Source organism: Anolis carolinensis, chromosome 4, assembly GCF_035594765.1.
Source record: "Anolis carolinensis isolate JA03-04 chromosome 4, rAnoCar3.1.pri, whole genome shotgun sequence".
Taxonomy (NCBI): Eukaryota; Metazoa; Chordata; class Lepidosauria; order Squamata; family Dactyloidae; genus Anolis; species Anolis carolinensis.
The window spans coordinates 42087725-42115186 of NC_085844.1; the positions used below are offsets into that span (position 1 = coordinate 42087725).

General features: G+C 37.5%; 1 protein-coding gene across 5 annotated transcripts in view; it reads left to right on the plus strand.

Annotated features, from left to right (window-relative positions):
• ppp1r42 (protein phosphatase 1 regulatory subunit 42) overlaps positions 1-25818 on the plus strand; it is a 32496-nt gene extending 6678 nt beyond the window's left edge. Inside the window, exons 1-9 of one of the 5 annotated variants that reach the window (XM_008108539.3) lie at positions 5815-6018; positions 6323-6510; positions 9058-9224; positions 9582-9720; positions 12786-12902; positions 14468-14585; positions 16612-16743; positions 17399-17546; positions 17886-21576. In XM_008108539.3, coding sequence (XP_008106746.1) covers positions 6331-6510; positions 9058-9224; positions 9582-9720; positions 12786-12902; positions 14468-14585; positions 16612-16743; positions 17399-17546; positions 17886-17964 — 1080 coding nt within the window. In that variant the 5' untranslated portion in view covers positions 5815-6018; positions 6323-6330 and the 3' untranslated portion in view covers positions 17965-21576. Of the gene's footprint in view, positions 1-5814; positions 6019-6322; positions 6511-9057; positions 9225-9581; positions 9721-12785; positions 12903-14467; positions 14586-16611; positions 16744-17398; positions 17547-17885; positions 21577-24314 lie in introns of those variants that run through there. The other 4 variants (XM_062980314.1, XM_062980313.1, XM_062980315.1 and 1 more) reach the window with 4 other exon arrangements.
• The last annotated feature ends 1644 nt before the right edge of the window (positions 25819-27462 follow it).

Consider the following 27462-nt stretch of genomic DNA (forward strand, 5'->3'; position numbering starts at 1 on the left):
TTGCAAATTATCAGTTATCAACCTTCAATGTAAAAATTGAACATAAATAATTTCTGAAGGTCCTTTCCTGATTTTACGGTTTTCTAATGTTCAAAATAATTTTTAGGATATCTACATTCTCTTTGCATCTTTTACTTTGCTAGTTTCACTTTATTCTTTCAATGTACGGTACAGTACTTCTTTGTGGCTAAGGTTATAGATTAACAATTATTGGGTTAAAAGATACAGATTTGTACAGTTAACAAAGTTATACAACTTTGATCATATGGTTTTAAAAGCACCACTCTTTTCCCCCACAGCTGCAGCAATGTAAGTTGACATATGGTACAGAAATAAATCTTAAATATAGTGAGATACCATGCAGAACCCATTAATGTATAATCACTAAGGAGCAATTATATTGTCAAAAATGCTGTCATAATGATAAGTTTTTAACAAAAGGCTCTATGTCTTGACTCACACCCTCTTTGCATAAAAAGGCATATAACACAAGAAATGATGTTCAACCCTTGAAAGACTTACAATTAAAAATCGTTTTAGTGAATAGTGAATAATGGGATGGATCCAAACTTACTGTAAGTGGAGCTACCATAAATATAACTTAAAATTTAACATTCACCTATAATCACCTAAAAATATGGAAAGCAACATCTATCAAGACAATTAGTAAATCAGCATAGTGAATGTCAACACATCTCCACACAATGAGCATTTTAATATATTTCCATTGAATAGTTGGCAGTCTTGAAAAGATATAGCCAAATGCCTTAATTCCATACAAGTAAAACTATATCGTTGAGTTTAAATTCCAACTCAAGTGATTTATCAGATGAATGAACATTGCTTTCAACAACTAGAAAAAAATGCAGATGGTTGTAATTATAAAAGACTGTAAGCAGGCATATAGATTAATTTCCTTTTTAATAGTAATGCCATTGCTGTTATACACAAACCCTAAGGTAACTGGGTCTAAAATAAACAGAGAAATTTACACAGGAAATGATAGATAGATTACATAGGAGCTGAAAAGAAGTATCGGTAAAAATTAGTTTCGAAAACAATATATATAATTTCCTCTTGAAGGGTTCATGCACTTCCTCTCCTTATGATCTAAAGCTATATTCCCACAATTTTTAGTATACCTTACTACATTCAGTACAAACCTATATAACATGGGAAATACTCTTAACAACACAGCCACCAACAAAGTGATTCCCTTGAGGGCCCCAGATTCGCCTGGCGGCAAAAGGTGGCAGTGCTTTGATCATGCTAAGTGCCTGAATTTATCCACTATTTTAATTTTCAATAGTATTCCAGACAACTGCTATTTGGAAAAAGAATATGGTAACTAGATCCAGCCATCCATGGCTCCTCAGATTGCCATGATCAAAAAGTTTAATGGGTCCTATGGGGCAGGCAAGAATAAGCCATGCTTCAAAGCCTATAGATAACAAGGAGGACAAATGCTGATATTGACTACCGGTATGTCTGAATAATTCTGTATGGACTAGTATCCACACAGAATAATCTGGATATAAGCTTTGATTATATTTTTTTTCAAGTGCAAAGGGCTACATCCTGTTATTAGTTCTGACTAGTATAGACCCATTGAATTAATGGGATTTGGCTATGTGTTGACTTTCCATTCAACAATTGATTAAGTGGATTTACTCCAGCTGGGAGTATCCAATAGGATGGCTGATATTTTTTTCTATTGCAATGAATACGTAAGACAATTGGCACATGTTCTTTGCCACTAGGTAAGGATCCTGTTTCAAATCTTCATGAGCAAATATTTTCTCTTAAAACTTTTCATAATATCTTTTTAACTGAATTAGTAACAGATACAATGTTAGACACCTGCAAAATCTGCAGCTAGCACCAGGTCCAAGTTTGAGGGCAAGCTAAGTCCAAAATGAAGTTTAATCATATAAACCTATTTTGGAAAGATATAGAATTCCCAGAACAAAAAAAACTTAAGGGAAAAGTCAATTTAGATTGTAAATTGAAATACAGAAATAAAGTAATCTTGTGGCATTATCTGTCATTTGATCAGTTGAAATTCTGAAACTTGGAAGACTTAGATTTTAAATATCAGCTGGCCATATACTAAGAAGAACAGAAATAACTGTCTTCCTAGGATGCCAAAGCCTACAATGTTGCGGCAGTGTAATGGGTTAAACCCTAGTGCGGTTGAACTGCTGATCTGAAGGTTAGCAGTTCAAATCCGCGAGAAGGGGTGAGCTCCTGTCTATCAGCCCTAGCTCCTACCAACCTAGCAGTTCGAAAACATGCAAGTGTGAGTAGATAAATAGGTACTGCTTTGGCGGGAAAAGGCAAAGAGATGCTCCAAGCAATCTTGCCAGCCACACGACCAGGGAGTGACAACGCAGGCTCCTTGGCTTAAAAATTGAAAAAATCACCTGCCCAGAGCCAGAGATGAGCACTGCCTCCAGAAGCCAGAAATGAAAGAAGCCTTTGCCTTTGTTTGTGTTTGTGTGTCTCACTGTATGTGATTGTAAAGGCATTGAATGTTTACGTATGTCTGCTGTAAATGCTGTAATCCTTTCTGAGTCCTCTAGGGTAGAGGGCAGAATATAAATAAAATGTATTATTATTATTATTATTATTATTATTATTATTATTATTATTATTATTATTATTATTAAAATGTCATATTCAAGCCTGCAACTAGGGCAAAACGTTGGGTGTATAGTTTGTAGTATAGATAGTGCAGCATGCCAAGAGATGAAAAGTGTGGCAGAACTCTGATATCAGTGCCTGGCTGACATAATGTAACATTATACTGTGTTGATAGCACTGATTTTACATTTTTCTTGGATAAAATGAAGATGAGGATGGATGACCCATGGGGTTCCCATTTAGGAAGGAAAGCAGGGAGAATAAAAAGCTGTTTTCTTAATCTGCAGAGGCAGAGATTTATGAGCAAAGGAACTTGAAAGAACTTTTGATAAGACATTCTTTTAATGCTGACTAATACAAAACCAATTAGAAAAAGACTTACATTATTTTTTTCTGCCAGGTACGAACCAGCTTTCAAAAGGTCTTCTTTAAATACAAATATTCACACCTACTTTTAAGATAATTTCTTGTTATCTGTATTATTCTTGATGGATATGCATGATAAGGTTGTTCTAAATGATGTAATGTTGTTTGTCATAGCTAATCAACATAAGTTTTATGTAAATATACAAGACTATTAATTCCTGTTCATATCAATGTCTTTGACAAAAAAAGCTGCATCTTAGAAACTTTTTTCCAAGGGGTTCCTTTCCCTCCATCCTCAGGATGGCAGGAGGACCAATCCATACAACTGGGTTTCACTCCACGCTCCAACCGGAATGGCAGGATCCAAGGTTTTTTTTTTCCAGTTGAGCCATTAATAATCTGCCTCCTTCCTCCAACAGTTTTTTCAATCCTGCCCAACCAACTGGTCATGTTTGCCATTCTCTGACAGTGGGCGCTCACTCCGCTCCCCGGATTCGAACCTGCGACCTTTCGGTCTGCAAGTTCAGCAGCTCAGCGCTTTAATATGCTGCGCCATTGGGGACTCCGTTAATAATAATAATAATAATAATTTTATTTGTGTACCCCGCCACCATCTTCCCAGAGGGACCCGGGGCGGCTCACAGATATAAAACAAGCATACAGTGATATCAAATACAAAAATACACAAATAAATTTAAAAGGCATAAAATAAAATCACAATCATTGTAAGACACATGATAAAACACAGCAATAAAATCTTAAAATGAGCTGGGCAAAGTGCACTGAGTGAAACTTGTAAACATGAAGGAAGTTAAGGTGCTATAAGGTCATTAAGAACCTTAAACTGGGGTGAACTCTGTGGCTATGTCAAGGAGTTAACCAACAGGTACAACTAGTCAGAAGTAACCACTAGTATAGGATTCAGCGTACAATGGGCGGTACTTATTCAAAAGCCTGTGTGAAGAGCCAGGTTTTCAGGCTCTTCCTGAACACTTCCAAGGTGGCAGTTTGCCTAATTTCCCTTGGGAGCACGTTCCAGAGCCAGGGGGCCACCATGGAGAAGGCCCTCTCCCTCGTCCCCACCAACTGCACTTGTGACGGAGGCGGAAGCGAGAGGAGGGCCTCCTCCATTGGGAAGTAGCAGACTGTAATGATAGGACCAAGGCACTGACATCTCTGGCCCATTCTCTGCTCGAATATGAGCCAGCATGCCAACGCCTTAAATCAAGAAATAGTTTTCTAAGATCTACAGAGATACTCGCAGGAACATCTCAGCAAGCGAGAGTCCAAAAAGGGCAGGCTAAAACCTGAAACCTCAAGCCATGGCTGTCGGCTGATACCGGATAAGAGACTCCCTCCTAGGTACACAGAAGACTGGGCAACTTGGTAGATACCGAACAGACTGCGCTCTGGCCCGGGCTGTGGCGCAGGCTGGAGAGCAAGCCAGCTGCAACCAGCTGCAATGAATCACTCTGACCAGGAGGTCATGAGTTCGAGGCCCGCTCGGAGCCTATGTTTGTCTTGTCTTTGTTCTATGTTAAAAGGCATTGAATGTTTGCCTATATGTGTAATGTGATCCGCCCTGAGTCCCCTTTGGGGTGAGAAGGGCGGAATATAAATGCTGTAAATAAATAAATAAATAAATAAATAAAGACCAACCATAAGAAAAGTGGAGTCCACAACATGTGAGTGTGGAGAAGAGCAAACCACAGACCACCTATTACAATGCAGTCTGAGCCCTACCACATGCACTATGGAGGACCTTCTTACAGCAACACCAGAGGCATTCCCAGGTGGCCAGCTTCTGGTCAAAGGACATTTAGTACAATGCCAAGTTTTTAAACTTTGTGTTTCTAAATAAATTAAAACTGTACCCTCGGTTCGCTTCTGACACGATAGATCAGGGGTCCCCAAACTAAGGCCCGGGGGCCGGATGCGGCCCTCCAAGGTCATTTACCTGGCCCCTGCCCTCAGTTTTATAATATAATATTTTATATCAGCTTTAATAATATAATATTGTATATACATATAATATTGATAGAAATATTATAATGTAATACAATGTAATACTAATAATAATACCATATAATAATATTAATTATATATTATATATTACATGTAATATTACTATAATATTACAATATACTGGTATAATTCAATATAGTAATATATAATGCTAATATTGTTCTATGTTAATAATATAATATATTGTATATAGATATAAATTGTAAGCTGCTCTGAGTCCCCTTCGGGGTGAGAAGGACAGGATATAAATGCAGTAAATAAATAAATAATAAATAAATACATTTTTGACTTAGGCTCGCCCAAAATCTGAAATGACTTGAAGGCACACAACAACAATAATCCTAATTAACTTGACTATCTTGTTGGCCAGAAGCAGGTCCACACTTCCCATTGAAATCCTGATCTGTTTGAGTTGGTTAAAATTGTTTTTATTTTTAAATATTGTATTTTTCTTTCATTGTTGTTGTTGTTGTTTTTGCACTACAAATAAGACATATGCAGTGTGCACAGGAATTTGTTCATTTTTTTTCTTCAAATGATCATTCGGCCCCTCAACAGTCTGAAGGATTATGGACCGGCCCTCTGCTTTAAAAGTTTGAGGACCCCTGCGATAGATAAATAAATCTGCATTAGCCAGTTAATTGCAGCTTCAAACCAGTAGTGATGAAAGGGGATCCACTGTGCAGATGAGTGTAAACAATCAACAGCACTTCCCGCTCTCCCCCTTACCTAAGCACAAGCGCGCATGCGCTCACAGCCTCCTCTCATGGCTCAATATGAAGACCACCTCAGTGTATTCCTCTCCCTCCTCCTCTCGCCCGCCTTGCCCCGCGCCGTTCAGGGAAGCGTTTTGATTGGCGGAAACGCCTAGCGTCTTCCTGTCGCCATGGCAACGCGTGTGGAGTCTGTCATGGAAGCGGTGGAGCTCTCCTGTCTTGGCGCGCGTGTTCTCTTCGTGGAGTAAAGTCGACGCGTCTCAGCAAGGTCTCTCACAGGCATGGGCCAACTGAGGCCCTCCAAGTGTTTTGAGCTTCTACTCCCACCATTCCTCACAGCCTCAGGCCCCTTCCTTTTCCCCCTCAGCCGCTTAAGCGGCTGAGGGGGAAAAGGAAGGAGCCTGAGGCTGTGAGGAATGGTGGGAGTTGAAGCCCAAAACACCTGGAGGGAGGGCTCAAGTTGGCCCATGCCTGGAATAGCTGGAAATGGGAACTAGAAGATAATTGAATGATGTTAATGACACAATACGACACTATAATAAGATATTTTGTTACTCTTATTTTTATTCCAGGGCGCTGTATGACAAGAAAGGAAGACGTGGCTATCAGAAAGCAGAATTCTGTGCAAAATATGGTTCGGCTAACCTTGGAGTTAATTGTCAAAAGCCTCAATCAAAAGAACCGCAGAGACGAGTCCTTGGCCCAGCACCTGAGGAAAATAACTCATCTCAAGTTAGCGAACAAAAATATAGATATAATTGTAAGAATATTCTCATTACCTGACAATGCAACATGATTTGAAAATGTAAATAATAACTAATTTGGTTCCTTGCTGCTAGCAAAAGCACAGGGAAGCTATTTATACTTCATACTATTACATTAATTAACTTGAAATGTATTTGTGAATTGATAGTATTCAGTTTAACAATGTTTAATACAGTAAGTGTGATAATATTTAATTTGGTTAAATTACCTTCTGGGTTGCTGTGAGTTTTCCAGAAGCATTATCCCCTGACATTTCGCCCACATGTATGGCAAGCATCCTCAGAGGTGTAAGGTTTGTTGGAAACTAGGCAAGTGGGGTTTATACCTGTGAAAAGTCCAGATTGGGAGAAAGAACTCTTGTCTGTTTGAGGCAAGTGTGAATGTTGCAATTGATCACCTTGATTCTTATTATTCTTATTATATTTATTCATTTCTATCCCACTTTTCTCCCATGGATGGGACTCAAAGTGGCATAACAAAGTATAAAACCAATCCAAATACATTCACACACAATATATAATCGGCTGAACATCATATATAAATATAAAAATGACCCAATTTCACACATCATATAAAACAGTTAAACCTTACAGCAGGTTTACAATTTAAAAGTACCCATGACTTCCGGCCACTGAGGCTATTTGTAAAACTAAAAAACAAAAAAATTATACAGCTCCTAGGACATCCCTTTTCAGGTCAGATTGCAGTTGCCAGGGCCAGCAAAGCATTCAGTACTGAAGTTCTACCAGCAGTTATCTGGCAGTGCCTGATATAATTTGTCTGGGAAGGCCTGGCTCCACAGAAAAGTTTAATTTCTGAATGAAAGGCCAGTAAGGAGGGGACCGACGAGCATTTAATGGCCTTTCAGATTCAAAGCCTGGCTGATTCTTGCCTGAGGGATTCCTTTGTTGGGAGGTGTTAGCTGGCCTTGATTGTTTCATGTCTGGAATTCCCCTGTTTTCAGGGTGTTGTTATTTATTTACTGTCCTGATTTTAGAGTTTTTTCATGGTTTCCTTCTTTCTGTTGAAATTGTCCACATTGTCCATGTGTAGTCTGACATGGTGGTTGTTAGAGCGGTCCAGCATTTCTTGGTTCATCAAATGGTCTGCTATGGTTGACTTCTCTGGTTGAGTTAGTCTGCAGTGCCTTTCATGTTCCTTGATTCGTGTTTGGACATTGCTGCGTCTTGTGGTCTCTATGTAAACTTGTCCACAGCTGCATGGTATACGGTAGATTCCTGCAGAGGTGAGAGGATCTCTCTTGTCCTTTGCTGAAATGCAGTGTCCAAACACGAATAAAGGAACATGAAAGGCACTACAGGTTAACTCAACCACAGAAGGCAGCCATAGCAGAGCACTTGATGAACCAACCTGGACACAGCATATTATTTGAGAACACAGAAAGCTGAACCATTTTAACAACCACCATTGTAAGATTACACAGATTGAAATACACAAGCATATGGACAATTTCAATAGAAAGGAGAAAACAAGGAAAATGAACAAAATCTGCCTATCAGTATTTAAAAACCCTAAAATCAGGACAGCGAGTAAAGAAAAACACTCAGAAAAACTCGGGAATTCCAGACAGGAAACAACCAGGGCCAGCTATCCCTTTCCAACAAAGTATTCCCCCAGGTAGGAAGCAGCCAAGCTTTGAAGCTGCAAAGCTATTCAGTGTGGCCAATTGCTACATTCATACTTGCCTCAAGCAGACAAGAGTTCTTCTATCCTGGACATTCCACAGATATATAAACCCCACTTGCCTAGTTTCCAACAGACCTCATAACCTCTGAGGATGCCTCACAGAAACCCATTTTTGTCATGTTTACTTCGTACAGAAATCTTGATGCCATATCACAAAATGTAATGCTTATGAGGTCTTTTTTGTCCTAGTCAGAGTTAGCTTGCTGTGTGACATTGGAGAGAAGCATACAATCTGTTTGAGAAGCATAATGTCAGTTTGGTCTTTAATTGTGAAAAACAATCATTCTATTCTTTGAATTCCAGCCTACTAAATATATATAATTTAATTAATGCATTTATAAATATATTTCTTAGGGTTATTAATATAGCTTATATATTATATCCATCAGAAACTCGTTTGGTGGGAATGAGAGAGCACGCCTTCTTTCTCGGTGGCTGCCTTTCGACTCTGTAACTCCCTGCCCAGGTCAGCCAAAATGGCCCTCTCCCTGTTATCCTATCAGCTGCAGACTAAAACCTTTTTATTCAAACAGGCTTTTAAAGAAGGAGGGTTTTAAAGATCAAGTCAAGGGGGTGCTATGGTTTTAGCTCTGGATACGTTTTTAATCAGGTTTAAGGATTTTAACTTTATTAACACCATTAAGATTTAATTCTATTTTGATTTTTGTATATTTTAAGGTTACAAATTGTATTGCATTGGTTATACTGTAAGCCGCTTTGAATCTAAGAAGAAGAAAAATGTAAACATTTTATAGAAACATAACTGTCCATACAGTAGTCTGCATCTGGAAAAATTGAATATTTAGCCTAAACACATTTTAATTCTTTCTCGTAGGATGACCTCTCTTTATGTAAAAACATTAATGTTCTTTACTTATATGACAACCAAATCAAAGAAATACATAATCTGGACTTTGCCTCAAACCTAAGACATTTATATCTGCAGAACAATTGTATTACACGAATTGAAAATATAGCATCATTAAGCAAACTGGAAAAATTGTAAGTGAAAATAATTTTAAAGTCTTTATTGATTTAGGTGTGGATTGGTGCAAGAAATACAATAATAAATTAAGTGTATGAAATACATTTTATACCAAAAATGACAATATATTGCACAGATTTTTTTCATCTTTTATACTATAGATACAACAGCAAAAGCTAGCCGTACTTTGAAAATCCATTAATTTCAGTGAATTAAAATCGTTGAATTAAACACTCCCTACTGAAATTTCTGCAGGTTATAGCATTTACTTTTAGTTGGGTTGTGCCTCAAATTAATACTTTTAGAAACAATAGATCTGTATTTTTATGCAGATTGCAAAAAAATTGACCTATTCTATATTTTTCTTTTTCCAGGTATTTGGGTGGCAATTACATCACTGTAGTGGAAGGCTTAGAGAATTTAGAAGAGTTGAGGGAACTGCATGTTGAAAGCCAGCAACTTCCCTTAGGAGAAAAGCTCCTATTTGACCCAAGAAGCCTTCATTCATTGGCAGTAAGAATATTCAGTTTTGATCTCTAATGATTAATTAAAAAAATTAGCATGATGAAAGATATTTGGGTTACTTTCATTTCAGGGTATAAGGTTACAGCCTGTGCTGGATGGGGTCACACTCCCTCTGAAGGCGCAGGTTCGCAGTCTGGGGGTGATCCTAGACTCATCGTTGAGCCTGGAGCCCCAGGTCTCGGCGGTGGCTAGGGGAGCCTTTGCACAGTTAAAATTTGTGCGCCAGCTGCGCCCGCACCTTGAGAAGCTGGACATGGCCACGGTGGTCCACGCTCTTGTCACATCCTGATTAGACTACTGCAATGTGCTCTACGTGGGGCTGCCTTTGAAGACTGTTCGGAAGCTCCAATTAATCCAACGGGAGGCAGCCAGGTTGATAACCGGAGCGGCGTACAGGGAGCGTACCACTCCTCTGTTACGCCAGTTCCACTGGCTGCCGATTAAGTACTGAGCACAATTCAAGGTGCTGGCGTTAGCCTATAAAGCGCTAAACGGTTCTGGACCAGCTTACTTGTCCGAATGTGTCTCCCACTACAACCCACCTCGAAATTTAAGATCTTTGGGCGAGGCCCTGCTGGCGGGGACAAGAGACAGGGCCTTTTCAGTAGTGGCTCCCCGCCTATGGAACACCCTCCCAAATGATGTCAGGCAGGCTCCCTCCCTTCTATCCTTCCGTAGGAAAGTTAAGACCTGGTTGTGGGACCAGGCTTTTGATTAATAACAGCAGCATCAATTATCACTATCTTAGAACTCAATGACAGGTCAGTTATCAGATTCAAAATGCGCCAACTGTGTATTTATATGCATATTTTTTATCAATGTTTAATGTATTTAATTTTTAACTGATTGAATTGCCTGTAATATTTTTATACTGTGTTTTATTGTAAGCCACTCTGAGTCCCCTATGGGTGAGAAAGGCGGGATATAAGTATTGTAATAAATAAATAAATAAATAAATTTTGTTTCCCAAATAGTTGTTCTTATATGACATGAAGTGAACAGTAGTGCTGTTTTCATTTATCTCTTCAAAAAATATATAACTTGAATGGTCAATACGAATACTTTCCCCAAATGTGTACTGTTTTGCATAAGGTTCTCATAATCACTCTGCTGCTCTTATTTCCTAAAATAGAAAAACAAGTAGGCTTAATTTACAAACAAATCTGCACCATATTGTCTGTGCTAAGAAAAATAACAATAAATTCAGAAATATGTATAGCCTTGGTATACTGGCATTTCCTTTCTTTGATCTATAGCCTCCAACACTGCTAAACCACTGTGCTGCAGAAAATCCTGCTGATCGAAAGGTCGGCAGTTCGAGCCTGGGTCGGAGTGAGCACCCGCCGTCAGCCCCAGCTCACCTGTCCACCTAGCAGATCGAAAGCAGAAATGCTAGTAGATAAATAAGTACAGCTTTTAGTGGGGAGGTAATAAAAGGACATCTTTCCAGAGGACATCTAAGGATGACAAAAGCTCCTCAGCATGGAGATGCAGCAACAGCACCCCCCCCCCCATGGCCGAAGTCAAGCACAGCCCCAAGATGCCAGAAATAAGATGGGAAATGCCTTTACCTCTGTTTGTGTATTGTATGCCCTTGTTAATTGTTTAACGGCATTGAATGCTTGCCATATGTGTGTTCTATAATCCTCCCTGTGTCCCCTTGGGGAGATACAGCGGAATATAAATAAAGTATATTATTTATTTATTTGTTTGTTTGTTTGTTGGCAGTCTCCCATCCAGAACTAACCTTGCTTAGCTTCAAAAATCACCTAGGATCAGGTGCCTTTAGGCAAGCGGACTAGTAAAATATTGTTGCAGGCTAATGCCGTTGGATGATTTTTTTTAGGTTGGAAAAAGATTTAGGTTGGAACTGAAATAGCTCCAGGTGGGGCTGTTGCTTACCTCTCCATTAAGTTTAAAATCAAGTTGCCTTGTTTCTTGTGTGTTTCTGTTTTGAAAACAGGTCAAAATCCTCTTTGAACAAATAACAGAGTTGGCATGACTCTTTGCATCCTGGTAATAACTTAATTTTCAAACATTGAATTTTCAATGTGTTGTCGAAGACTTTCATGGCTGGAATCACTGGGTTGCTGTGAGTTTTTCAAGCTGTATGGCCCAAAAACTCACTGTAGGAGAGAATACTACTGGATCATGGCCATTTAGCCCAAAAAACTCACAGCAAACCATTGAATTTTCAGTTTGAAAATTTTCAGCCTACTTAATGCCTTGCATACAAAATATAACATTAATTAGGGTATCCAAAATTATCTTTACAATTTCAGTTCTATATACTAGAGCTTTCCAAAACTGTGTGTTGTAAGACTTTATTGTGTCAGCTACAGTATGTTGTGGTATCATGCAAACGTAGCAAAAATCTCTGTCTGTGCCAAGTAAACAAAATCATACATTTAGTACGATATAAATGAAAGGTTTTCATGAAATATGTTGTATCTCAGTACATTTCGTTATTACAATATATGTATGTGTCCATATCTCTTATAAGGGATTGGGTCAACTTCCAGTTACATTACAAAAATTAATCAATTTCAGTCTCTGTCCATAGGGTTAAAGGTAAAGAACATTTTTGTCAGATCCCATACAAGCCCCACATCCGTAAAGACACATACCCCCCCCCCACACACACACACATATCAAGAACCACAGATAATAGCAAACACTATATTTTTTTTTACTTGGGTCAGAAGTATGACATAGACTCTCACTGGAGGACCTAGAGAGGCCCATAAACACTTCTGACCAGGGAGGTGAGGGGGAGGTATTTATGGAGCATGGGAAAGTGAAAGGGGGTCATATTGTATTTCAAAGTAAACCCCTTCTCCCTGAAACTTTATGCTTTATTTCATTTTTTTCATGGTCATTTTTCTTCAAGGTCAGTTAACTAACATTCTTTTATTATGAAATAGCCAGTTAAGTGCATTATTATGCAAAACTTCTCTTAGAAATAGTTCCCTTGTTTTTAATTAATTTCACAATACAACAGCTAATCTTTGATTTTTTTTGCCCTGATAATTGTTTGATTTCTTGCTTTGCAGAAGTCTTTATCAGTTTTAAATATCAGCAATAATAATATAGACGAAATGAGTGATCTAGCAATTCTGGAGAATATTTTCCACCTCATAGCTGTTGACAACCAGATTCAACATATAAAGGTAATAAAAAAGATATAGTGATTGATAAGTAGCAAAAGAAAATGTGTCAAATATCTTATTGTTTGAAGGCATTTTCTTGGAAAGCGAAATGTAACATTAATATGTGCATAAATATAGGAAGCCTTTTTAGTGATTTAAAGAGTTTCGACATTTTTTCACCATGTGATTCACAGTGTTTTTGACATGACTTGATAAATTGTTGGAGAATGAAATGAATGACAAGTCATCAAGCTAGTTATGTATGTGTGTGTGTGTATATATGACCAATAGTATTGTATATTTAAGCATCAACAGACAAAAGACAATTCAGAGAATGTTGGCCAGGCCCTTTCACCTATTGCTTACCACCTCAATAAGGGTGATGAGCAGTGGGCAAATTCTTTTCTGCATGACTCTGTGTGCATAGAGAAAAGCATACTGAATTTGATGATTTTAGGTGGTAGGGCATCATAGGGATGGCTTCACCCTGTGATATAACCTAAGTTTCTCAAATAGTACCAAGGGATAATGACTTGTGGGGCCAGTTGTCTTCCCCATCCATTGCCTGTAGGTTCAGATTGCAAAGACTGTCAACTTAATCTATCTGTGTTAGTAGAAGTCCTGTTAATTTCAGAACTGCTTGAGTTCATTCAGTGTTCTGATGATACAGCTCTGACTCAATAATTTATTCAACCTTTGGCCATTATTGATTATGACAACAAGATATCAAAAAGATGAATTCCTTCACTTCACAATTCAGTCAGGAACAAGACCAAAAATATAGATTTCTTGAAACAGATAATGACAGACCGTCAAAATGATGATAAATTGCTGTCTACAGCTATAGTTAGGGCACTTGAGCTAGACATAGCCAATAAAAATTGGAGCATACTGGTCAAATGCAGGTTCTTAAATGACGATCGTTAATTGGGAAGAGGGCTACAACCAGTACTACAGATGTCATCTGAGGCTTTCACTGCCGCCACCCCCCAGTATGTCTAGAATATAATTTGCTCTTTAGTATTTTGTAGCAGACCTCTAAGTGATAGAATGACATGATCATTTATCAAATAGAAACTGCCCCCAAAAAGTGTCTAGTCCCTCTGGTATAGCTTATGGAAAGGGTGTAAAGTGAAAGCACTTTATTAGAGACAGGAAGGCAATGAACAACTAGAGCGTATCCAAAGGGTAATCATATTTCAGCATGAGATTAGTACAGTCTTAGATAAACATACACTATTGTGAACAAGTTCTGGATCATTTATCAACTGAGTAGTCATCAACAAAAATCTACAAAATTCTTTTGAGTATGTTCATGAAAGTTTGTTTATATATTTATCAAGGTTCCAGTAAAATATATACTGTTTTGCAATTCCAAAATCCTGTTCATGTAATATAGGAGTAGAGCTCTTTAAAAAGGAAATACATTAATTTATTAATTAAAATATTTATACCTCACCCTATATCAAGAAAATCCAGGGTGTAAATACCTTCATTTAATTGAATAACTATGAATAAATAAATGTAGTTGTGATATTCAGGATGAATAAATAAAAGTATTTATGCTTGTTTGCCTGGTATTTTAGGACCTGGAGCTTGTTCTGGGTGTATGGACCAAGCTATCCAAACTAGAGCTGAGTGGGAATCCTGTTTGCCATAAACCTAAGTACCGGGACAGGGTTATATTGCAGTCAAAATCACTTGGTAAAGTAATGTACTGTCAGCATACCTACTTTTTTAAAATAAAGAATGCATATAATATGAATATATTGGTTTTACAGAAAACCATTACTGATAACAACAGACTTATCACTTGTATTTATTTGAGAAAAACTAATATTCTGTAACAACAAATGTAATCAATTGTATATATGTCACTCACTACTTGTATTCATAAATCTTCTTGATTAAATAGGTCCTTACAAACCAGCTCATTTTTTATTTAGATGTCTGTCCCATATGCTTCATTGTCATTTGCAGCCTCCTTTAGTAGTTACAGCCTGCATAGTCACCTGGAATAGAACTCTACAGGCGATATGGGGACTGTTACAAATGTAGGCAGCTAGCTGTCCATTCTCCAAACCAAAAGGTTCTATGATTTGATTGAGGAACAAGAGAAGCAGCAGTGCCTCCCTGCTATAGAAAGCATTTAGGATGTGAGTTTTTGTTGATTGCTCTGCCCTCCAAGGGCAATGATCAGAGGGGCTCAACCCTCCAAAGATATTGAAAGGTAAAGGAAGGATTGGCCAAAAAAGGAAGAAATAAAAGAACCATCCACCCTTTACCTGCAGCAGCATCCTGTTCCTATGTTCTTTTACATACAACTCTGGAGTTTGCTCAAGATTAAAATATACAACCAGGTCTTCAAAACAAAGGCAAAATTAGCACATGAATGTAATAAGACCTAAAATTGTAAATATGAAATGTAGCAAAAGCATAAAAGCATATAAAAAATCAAATGAAACTAACATAAAACTGTATTGAAAACGAGCAATCATGGGACCAGGTAGAATCTTTTAAGAGGCTGCTCCACATTGTATGTGCTATGTGTTTCCAATTAGAAAATTGAAAATCCTCTCAGAATGGTCAGGCAAAAAAAAGGAAAATATTCTGCTTTTCCACCACTTTTGACATAGCGCTCACATCTCTGTTTCTGATTAAGAAGAGTGAAGCTTGTAGGCAAGTTCATATTAGGGCAAAATCTTGAAACTTTCATATATAGTCATCTATGGATGCAGTGTTTTGCAGACAGGACTCCTCCATCAATCTGAAATAGAAGCCAAGGTACTTGAGGTGTTTGCATTGTCACTTTCTCTCCCTTAATAACACTTAAATTCCCTAGAGCACAGGCAAAGCAAAACTAATGACTATAGCAAGGATTGCATCACTGAAGCAGAGAGTTGAAGTGTTCTCTTGTCATAAAAACCTAATTATCGCTTAAAAATAAATTGCTGTCTTTAAAGCAATTTGCAACTGGAATAAATAATACATATTAATGTCATGTCACAAGACAGAACAATAAACAGATTCCTATTATTGGCTCATCTGATTCTAAAATTCTGTGGTTTCTTTTAAAATTGTTCCTAGAGCTTTTGGTTTTAGGGTGTAATGCATCTACATTGAAATTCACAGACTTCGCATTGTTCTCATTGCACTGGACCATATGTTGCAATGTAATACATTGTTTTAAGAGCTGGTTGAGGACAGGTTGACAAGTTTCCAGTTGAAGTCCCAGTTGCATTGTTTTATTTTTCATGTGGCAGTTGTACCATCCTTTCCTCTACCATCCAAAAGCTGTCTTTCTGCCTACTGTTAATTGTATACTCAATGTACTGTGGAAGCAAGACCATATTATTATTATTATTATTATTATTATTATTATTATTATTATTATTATTGCCACTCTTTTTCTCTCCAGAAAAGGAGACTCAAAGCGGCTTACAGAAAAACTTATGCCATTCAATTGAAAACTGGAAAATAGAATTAAATATTAATCGTATTAAAATAGTTAAAACCTTTGAAACAGATTAAACATATTAATACTATACCAGACTAAGATCGGGAAAACAATCAAATGTAACAGCTCTGATAGTAAAACAGCTATGCCCCTGGAGGAAAAAAAAGCACCTCTGTGAATTTCTAAAAAAATACCAATGCTGTGCTCAGCAAAGAACTGGAAAATGCAACCTGCCTTTTATTGACTTAAGATATTGCAAAATTCTACCCTCAGAATCTCTTGATGGAAAGGAAATAAAAGAATTAGAAAGACAATTCTTAATGAATTGGAAAGCATCCAGAGATGCCAGGAAGAAAATCAGGACAGAAAGCACAGCGAATGATCCCTCATCATTCTCACATTTTGGTAAAAAACATATTTTTATGGTAATTTATAGGTTTAGTATCAAGAAAATGAAAATATGTGAATAGAAAATTAACAAGGTGCATACCACCTTGAAGATTATTGATCTAGAATTTTTTTAGTATTTTGGTGTACAGTACTATAAAATTGCTTTTCAGTAATTCAGCAATAGATGAAACTAATAAATACTCTAACAACATTATCTAAAGCATCTTCAGAATGATGTTATTCAAATATTTTTGAAATAAATGTTTACAAATATAACAAAAATGTGGGTAGTTTATTATGTCCTATTGTATACTGCTTCCATGGGTGGAATATTGCAAATTTAGATATTGCATGAACCCAGTTTTATTTTTGTGACCTACTAATTTGTATGACTTTCTATAATTTAGCTGTTTAAAAAGCCAATAACAGTAGAGATCTTTTCTGCTTTTTCTGTTAATGCTGCTTGGATCATATTCTCAGGAACTTTGACATAACATGTGCAACATCAGTAACGTTGATAGCTTTTCTGATGTTTTCATATACTGTCTATAAATTTGTACAGTTAAACTTCTTCTTTAGCTAGTTAATACACAATTTGCAGGTCATCCCATCTACTTTGGGAGATTTTTCTGAATAATAAGTTTGCTTCTTATATATTTGAATTCTCCAGATGATAATGACTCAGAACATACCCATTTTCCTGTGTACTACTTCCCAATTCCTAAAGAAAAACCCAATTTTCCTGTTTTCACTGGATCTCACAATAAAGAATTCCATCCACCAACCTATGAAGAAAACAGAGTTATAGAAAAAATCAGGTGTGTTACCTTTCAACACTTTTGGAATCTTGTGTCAGTGAATGAAATTTTTTAGAAGTTGTATAATTTTTGCAGACTTCATATATTTCTACAAGTTAATGCATACTTGTGAAAAGTATTGACATGTAATTTAGATAAATATGTGGATTTATCTGATCTATCTATCAATCTATATGGATCACTTTTCACACACATGTATTTAAATATAGGAAATAAATCCATAGTAACATGGGAAAAAATGTTAGTATTACTAACATAAAAATGTTCAGTATTACTATTGTATCCAAAAGTATTTTTATTTAAAATATTCAGAGCTTTGTTTTACATTTTTCCATGTAGCCATTCAACCTTGAAAAATTCTCAAAGTGTACAGAAAGATCTGATTGAACCTCATTTCCTCAGACAAATGCCTCTGTAAGCAGGCATTGTTGAAGAACAAATGAGTACATCAGAATCTACTAGAAAGAAACATCTAATCCAGTTGGAAGAGCTTTATATTTGCATGCAGAACACAAAATATCATTAATAGTATTTTACTGCAAGCATAACATATTTTCATAATACAAAATAATTATTTTGTGTAATAGTTCCAATGTACTTGTATAACTTTGTGGATTTTTTTAAAGCTTCAGATAAGATGTGCAGACTTGTTTATGAATAAAGGTTCTGATACTCACATTTTTATATAAATTACTGGTGAACTCTGAATTTTATCCACAGACAAAATATGACACTGACTGCTGTGGGGTAGTTTGATAAATCAGGGCAGCATCCTGGAATAATGCACATGACATGGATGGCTCCCTGGGCAGAAAAAACAAAACAAAAACATACACTGTTACACTTTCATGCAGGGTCCATTTATATGGATTAGCGTCAGATGTTTTTATCTGTTGACTCAGCAAAGCCAATGAGGTTGTAACATTGGTTAGACACAGTGTTCTTACAAAAGCTCTTCATGACAATCCTAAAGATCAAAGCTAGATGTGAACCCAAGGATCAGACCTGTACTATCAGGCATGCAAACCTGCTTCTCTACTATAATCCTGTTTTGTCAGTATTCTTTATCCATCCTTTTGAACTTCGTTTCACATGTTCTTTATCCTCACGGGGAAAGTCCTTTAAAACTGTCAAAGCCACAAGTTGTATTGGATTGCTATTCTCATTATCCTTAGTCTGCACGGCAGATAATCAAATGTGATGGGAGCTGTCATCGAATAACATCTAGGCCCCCAAATTGGGCAAAAACTAAACAGCACTGACCACTATGTACAAAAAGTATAGTTGGCCCTCTGTATCTACAAATTTAATAGTCCTTTGAAGGCAACCATAAGACTGATGTGGCCCTCGGTGAATGAGTTTGATACCCCTGGTCTAGGATAATCCACAATTTAGATGAAATACAGAACTTCTGGTGATAACTAAACACTTAACACCTTACCCTGCAGTTGTTTGGGGCAGGAGGGGAATCCTCCAGTGACATTTTCATCTAAAGAAGAAAAAGACTTTCCCCCAAGAGAGAGTTGTCAAATAATTTTCAAATTATGGGGACCTTAAGATGAATCTATCATTGGGTTTTTCTTGGCAAGATTTGTTTAAAAGTTGTTTGCCTTTGGCTTCCTCTGAGACCGAGAGTGTGGCTTGCTCAGAGTCACCCAGTGGGATCCCACAGCCAAGTGAGGATTCAAACCCTGTTAGTGTTTAAACCACTAAACTACACTGGTTCTCATGCTGTCTGTGCTAGCCATCAATTTAAACTAGTTGAAATGTAAACTGACTGACATCACACCTTTTAGAAACATGCTCTAATAATTTCAAAAGAACAATGCCAAGGAAATATGTTTAGAAGAGGGTGCCAAATGGCTTATATTTATATACTTCAACTTTATGGGATTATACACATAAAATCATAATCCCAGGGGAACCATTTGTATTGGAGGGATTATTTCCATAGTTCTCAAATATTTTGTTAAGTAATCACAGAAAAATCCACAGGGCTACTTAAAGGAAGTAACATGAGACATGCATTTAAAAGTGCATTTAAAAACTGCGGCTCTTAAAAAATAGTATTGTGCACCTTGCTGTCCTTTAAATCAACCTCTTCCCCAGACTCCACTTCCTAATTACAAAAAATGCTGAAGTTTAAACTTTTAATTTTCTTGGCTACATAAAGGGCAACAAATAATTCAGACTTTATTTTTCTGTCTTGCTGGGTCAAAGATTTGATTTATTGTGTCTATGTTATCACATAATCAAAATTTCATTCCCAGTGTTTGGTTGGGATAATTCTACACCCTGCCTATTTATTTTGAATGTCTCTTCTCATTAATATAACTGAACTGTAGTTAATGCCATCTAAAATAGTTTTGTATGTGTCTTTTACATATACACACATTTTCCTATATGTCTCTATTCAGAAGTAAATGTTGAGTATTCAATTGTACATTGTATGTTAAATAAAATCGCACTTAAAGGTAAATTTCCAGTTGCCTTTAAGGATAGCTACAAAGTTGCCTTAATTTATTTCTTCTCAAATTTTTGGCTCTTGACTATTTATAGCACGCTTTCCCAGTAAGCCCTGAGGAAAATACTGTCGAGATTAGCTTCCAAAGGAGGAATTATTTATACATTATTTTCCAGAAGAAAACTAAAATAACATGAGGGAAAAAAATTTATTATTATTATTGCTCCCTTTAAATCTGTAATGATAAAATGATGCAACGGCACAACTGAAAATAATATGGAGCCAAAATGTTGTGCCTGTGTATTTTTAAATATACTTGCATTACAGCCGTCCCTCCAGATTTGTGGATTTAACCTTTGAAGAATTGATTATTCACTACCCTGTGCCATTTTTAATACTTTTATAGTGTTAATGTCCATTTTGTACTGTGTTGACAGTCAAACTATGGTTGCTGGGAGGAAATCAAACCAGTGGACTGGATGGGTCTGGCTAAACATGTTGCCTCACTTGCTCATCTACTCAGGTGGGATGGGATGGGGGAGCCAGAGCAGGGAGAATGTACATTTGCATTCCTTTATTTACTCAGTCACTCACTAAGATGGGTTGGGGAGAAGGAAATGGGAAGGGACACATTTATTTATTTATCGTGTCAGAAACAAATTGAGAATACAGTTATAATGTATTTTTTAAAAAGACAAAGTTAAAACTTGGCATTATAGTAAATGTCCTTTGACCAGAAGCTGGCCACTTGGATTGCCTCTGGTGTCACTGTAAGGTCCTCCATTGTGCATGTGGCAGGGCTCAGACTGCATTGTAATAAGTATTCTGTGGTTTGCTCTTCTCCATACTCGCATGTCGTGGACTCCACTTTGTAGCCCCATTTCTTAAGGTTGGCTCTGCATCTCATGGTACCAGAGCACAGTCTGTGCAGCACCTTCCAAGTCACCCAGTCTTCTGTGTGCCTGAAGGGGGGAGGAGTTTCTCATCTGGTATCAGCCACTGATTGAGGTTCTGGCTTTTAGCCTGCTACTTTTGGACTCTTGCTTGCTGAGGCGTTCCTGCGGGTATCTCTGTAGATATCCGAACAGAGGATGGGCTGAAGATGTCCATGCTATTACCTACCATATTACAAATTTCTCACACTTTTATCAGTGATTTGCCAGTGGGAAAAGCTGATATTCTGTATCTTGAATTAATTCTATAGTTGCTTGATTCCTGACCTAACAATTTAGTGACACTTACCGTCAGCATTGTTAATGTGGGATTTGTGTATTGGTAGTGTTTAAATGCAATTTGTGTCTTGCCTGTATTGCATACTGATTGCATCTTCCAGAGTGTGCTATAGTCTGGAAAGAGTTAATTGCTGAGAAGTTGTGTTGACCTTGGTGTGTGGCTGGAGTCAGGGAGTGTCCAGACACAAGTGTGTATGCATTACTGATTGCATCAGTTCTGTTCTGTTCTGAGTTGAGTCGAGTGCTGTCTGCTGAGAAGTCAAGTCCTGTGTCAATTGTCTTCAAGTCTGTTTGTCTTTATTACTGCTTTCAGTAAAACTTGTATATAGTTTTACCATCGTCTCTGATGTCTCTTCGTTCTGCATTCCACTGACTCCATCCAACTACTGCAGCGCTGCAATTACTCTGACAAGCATTTCTTCCAAATGGAACCTATAACAAAATGTATTTGATGGGCAAATATCACTAATTTGTATTGAAACCATATGACTAAATGGAAAATAGTGTCCTTAATTTAAGAAAGAAATGTAAGTTTTGAAAAATCTTATAATTACATTTTTCAAAGTATGAAAATCTATTAAAACATCCTATTGAAAGGTACAGAGGGAATTTTTTTTTGCCACTAACCACTTAATGGTGAATAATCAACATGATATTACCTGCAACAGGGTTCAAAATTATTCATGCAGTCTTTGCCAGTTATAGGTGATAATTATTCAAACAATAGTCTTGTTTGCTTATTTATTTAATATATTTAAACAGTTAAATTAACGATTTTAATGTTTTTTCTCTTTGGCAGCTTAAAAGTAATTGTCTTGGTTATCTTGATTAAAAATATTAATATTTATTATTTGTGGAAAATCCAGGAAAGATTCTAGGAAAATATTTAGAACCGTAGCTTTCCACCATGCCAAAGCAAAGGTCAGTACTGGCAAAATTTAGAAAGAATAATGAAGACAGAGGGGGGGAAGTCTTATGAAAAGATTGTTTAACCTCCAAGCCCAATGTTTCAATTACTCCCCTCCAGCAAAATGGTTACTTTATCCTAACCCAAACAAATTTAATAAAGAACAATTTCAGCATTTGCACCTAGAGAATACAGGCATTGCTTTCAATCGTGCAAATGCCTTCCAGGCTTCTAATGAAAAGATGATTAATTCATAGAGCTTGTAACGATTTCCTTGTGGAGAGTGAGATAAGATGCTGGCTAATGGTTTGTTGAGAGCGTCCATTCGCATCTTGTAGTCCACAGTTTGGAAAGCGTAGCTTGGTGCCAGCCTCAGTTTTTATTCAAAAAGAATTCTGGATTTCATATCAGAACAACTTGTTCTCAGTGCTGTAGTATATGAGGAGCAGGAGAAATAAATGAAAGCAGTAGAAATAAAATTATCCAAATCGCTGCCAAGAGAACATTCATGCTGTGAAGTGTCTGTAAGTCATTCAACCAGCAATCTTAAGGTCCATTTCTTAGAAATGCTTCTTTAAAATTGATGGGGCTTATTTCTAAATAAAAGCACACACCAGCCAACACTGTGAGTTCAAAGAACTATTGATTAGCATGGGGAACATTAGGCTACATTTCTGTACTTATTTATCTGGTGTCCAATGGTAACGTTCAATCGATCTATAGCAGGGGTCCTCACACCTTTTAAGCAGAGGGCCGGCCAGTTCCCAATCCCTCCAACTATTAGGAGGGCAAAAGGTTATGATTATTTAAAATAATGTGAATGTCAATCTCCAAAAGAGTCATGCTTCCAAAAGGCTATGGATTCCCAAAAGGTTATGATCTCCAAAAAGTCATGCCTTTCCAAAAGGGCAGACTTTTGATAAATACATAAACAAATTCCTATGCACACACTGCACATATTTGTGGTGCAAAAGAAGAAGAAAAGAAAGAACAATACAATATTTAAAATGAAGAACAATTTGAACCAACATAAACTTACCAGCATTTCAAAGGGAAATGTGGGCCTGCTTTAGTCACGTCAATTAGGATTGTTGTTGTTCTGTGCCTTCAAATTGTTTAAGACTTAGGGCAACCCTAAGTCCAAAGTTTAGGGCGGGGGGGGGGATGACCACGGGTCTTAGTTTGTGTACCCTTGTAATATGGGATGTGGTGCTCATCCAAACTAATTTTACTAGTTCAGATCATACCACATAATGTTGCTTCTTGACACTTCTTTTTATTTCCCTGTCCATAGGCTTTCCTGACTAAAAAAATGTTCTTCAGTCCAAATGTACTACATTTCAGTTCACTTGTGGACATTTTGCTGCTGATGTTGGATTTTGAGGTTAAATGTCAGTGTGTTAAACCTCCCCATATGCCCTGTGTTTCCAGATTGACTCAATTCTCACATGGTCTTCCTCTAATTCTCTCTATGTAGCTTTCTTTATTTAAAAAAAATCCATAAAAGCATAGCACAAAAATCATCAACTGTAATATTGCTTTTCCTAGGTTTGTTCCTAGCAACTCCCCCAACATACAGCCCCCCCCCCCCCCCCACACACACACACAGTCTCCAGCAAAGCTCACTTTGTGGATTAAGGAGTTGCGTCTTTGTGAGCTGTGAGAAGGAACCAAAAATGGAATAACACCATAGTATCATTAACCATTTTAACATTAAAATGATGGACAATTATTTCTTTCAAAGCCCCTGGTACCTTAACACAAAAATACATGTGTAGGTAAAGCCTTCAAATGTCACCACAACTATACTTTCTAGCCACATTGAAACTGATTAGTAAGGGGGAAAGAAGACTTTGGTCTTTCCAAACATTCCAGGTACATCTCAACAAAGTAGGTGTGTTCCTTTGACTTCTTATCAGAAAATTTGGTACCAGAGGAATAAATAATGTTGCAAGAATAGGGAATTTTTCCTACACCAGAAAAAAAAATGCAGTCCTGACATTGTCATCACCGTCATTCACATGAACTGGTGTTATTAGGATGGTAAAATGAGTTTTCAGTTAAATCATTTGATTGCATTTTACATGCACTGTTGCTATGTCAATTAATGTACCTTAAAAGAACAAATCTATTTATTTAATTTATATACTGCTTTTCTCCCCCAGGGGAACCCAGAGCGATCTATAAACAAGCTGTTTATCCAGTTTTAGGAAAGCTGCCCATTTTGAAACTCTGAAAAGCAACATAAATGCTTTCTCTGAATTTGTTAACTGTTTTTATCAAGACTGGAAGATTTATTCTTGCTCCAGACTGGGTTGCAGGTTTTGTTTCAGGGCCTGACTGTCTTCTCACAGAACATCAGCAGAAGAAAGACAAAAAGCATTAACTGCCAATTCTGCTATTGTACTTTCAGATATTAACCAATTGTTAATGAACAAATTGATGGAACAGACTTTAAAAGCCTTCAAAAATTGCAGAATCAGTTGTCTCATCAGGTGCTGATGTTATTGAGCCTCAGCAACCCCCCCCCCCCAAAAGATGTATAGTTCACTAAGAGACCACAAATATTTTTTTTTCCTTTTTATTAAAAGCCTTTCCTGGGGATCCAGTGGTGCATACGTTTGTAGTTTTAGAAGGTCAGGAACAGACATAGCAGCAGCTGTACCCCATGAATTATATTGTACCCCATGAATTCTATTAATTTGATGATTTCTGTGTATTGTATCTATTTCTTATAAAAAGTGTATATAAACTGCTTTTAAAAATGTATCCAAATGTAACTTAGAGACAGCTGTAACCCTGTTTATACAATCTCCTGGGAACGTTTCCCGAACCAAGCAACTACCAAGACCATTGTGTGTATACAAAGATAGGTTATCCTCTTTATTCACCAGATAAGTTCAGGGTGTTTGCTCACCTAACCTGAGGCTGAGAGTATGCCAAATCGGGGACTTACATTAACTTTCCTTACTGACAGCCTAGCCCTTGATTGCTCAGGACCAACACCTTTGTCTTCTGAGTCTTCCACCTTTTGGGTTGCTGTGAGGTTTTCAGGCGGTATGGCCATGTTCCAGTAGCATTATCTCCTGGTGTTTCGCCTGCATCTGTGGCTGGCATATTCAGAGATTCTGTCTACATTTGCATCTAAAGATACCAGCCACAGATGCAGGTGAAGAGACAGGAGATAATGCTTTTGGAACATGGCCATACAGCCTGGAAAACTCACAGCAACCCACTGATTCTGGTCATGAAAGCCTTCGACTTCCACCTTTTGTTTCACAGGGAACTGGACTCTTGAGCTAGTCAAAAGCTCAGCAGGATACCTGCACCATTGTCTTCTCCCAGTCTACACCCTCCCAGGGGATGTCTGTGCAGCTGATTGGTTTTTCACTCTGACCAATCCCTGACTGCCATTCTTCCCACCATGGGAATCCTCACTTGGAGGTGGTGATGTCAACGGAGCTCCCAACCAATCCCGGTGCAGATCCTAGGCTTCCTCTTTTTCAGCCAATCAGGGGAGGGAGCGGGAAGTCTGAATAACTGTCAGAACTGTATAAGATGTCTTGTATTTTTTTGGGGGGGGGGATTCCTGCTTGTACCTTTTGAAGAATTGTTTGTACTTGCATCCTTTTTGGTTGAATTGTAATAAACCTCTGTGACTTTCTCTAACATGGTGAGTTTATTTTTCTGTCCTAGCCTATCTGGTTTAGCTCACGTTTGCTGGGCATGGATCCTTTTAACCACGGTCCTAGCTGACATCACTACACTGACGCAAGTGCCTTTAAAACCAAAAACCATGACAACAGGTATGGCAGGGTTGGCCTAAGTACATTATTGAATAACACAATATTCTTTGCCTCAAGAAACATCACTATAACTTCAAGGAGATGAGACTTCAAAAGTACCAAAGAATAATTCTGGAAATGAAATAAAGAATAAGGGCTAAATAGAAGCACACTGTTTCTCAGCAAAATAGATTTGTTAGTGCAATTGCTCCTGCCACTGCTACAGTTAGCTCAAGATTTCCCTGCCAGCCCTATGACCTTCTGTCCTATCCTGCATATATTTCTGCTCCAGAACATAAAGAATTGAGGCAACCTGATTTCAGACCTACCAGCACTTCAGAATGCAGCAGGCTTCAGTGATCTGAAGGTTAGAGACAAAAACAGAGAAACTGGATTTAGAGATAAAGAAAAATCAGAAGGCGGTGATTTAGAAAGTTTTGTTTAAAAGGCAGGTTCCTCTGCTTTAGACAATGCAGACACAGCCGTGCACAGAATTAGATTCATTTTATCAGGAGATGAAATAAAGATTAATTAAAGTGATGAAACTATAGCAATTCATAGGATTTAAAATTTTAATCAGTTGTAATCCATTACAATAAATGTGTAAAACTGTGATACAATCGTGTAGCAGAATTAATATGTAACACAAAAATGTTACAATATACATTGATTATTATGAGCAAATGTGCTATTTTTTTTTAATCCACAGGAGATATAACATAGGGAGAAAAACGAGTTAACCGCCTGTTCTTTCCCCCACCTTCACTCCCAGGCAGTCCTTTTGATTTCAACAATATTATAAAAGCAACTGTTTAAAACAGTGGTAATAAACTGAAGAAAACTATTAAGTGAGCTATATTTTTAATTTGCATCCTTTACAATGAAGGACAAGGGTATAACCATGCATATTATATGTACATTTAATCTTGTCCTGGGTGATGCAATGGGTTAAACTCTTGTGCCGGCAGTACAGCTGATTGACAGGTCAGCAGTTCGAATCCAGGGAGAGCAGGTGAGCTCCCTTTGTCAGCTCCAGCTCTAGCTCCCCATGCTTCAACTCCCCATGCTCCCGAGGGGCAAACCAAGAATGGGCAACTTGGAAGTCCCTGAACAGACTCAGAAGTGGAGTGGGCAGATCAAAAGACAACCTGGCAAAATGGCACTGCCTAAAAGAATCCTCCACCTTGTGCAAATGTGGGGCAGAACAGACAACTCCGCATCTGTATGCTTTTCTGCAATGTCCTGTCTTATGTACAGAGGAAGAATTGTTTGAGGCTACTAACAATGTTGTCCGTTTTTTGGTCAAAAGTTATTTAGCCACTTGTGCTCCTTCTATTTTTATCAGTTTTATACTAATTTATGCAATGCTTTTGAAATGAAATTATTAAGTTCCCCATGCAAGGACAGGAGAGAATCCTCCCACAGGTTGGTAAAACATCAAACATCCGGGCCTTCTCTGCGCAATTTCCTTGCAGACGGCCAGTTCTCTCACACCAGAAGCAACTTGCAGTTTCTCAAGTCACTCCTG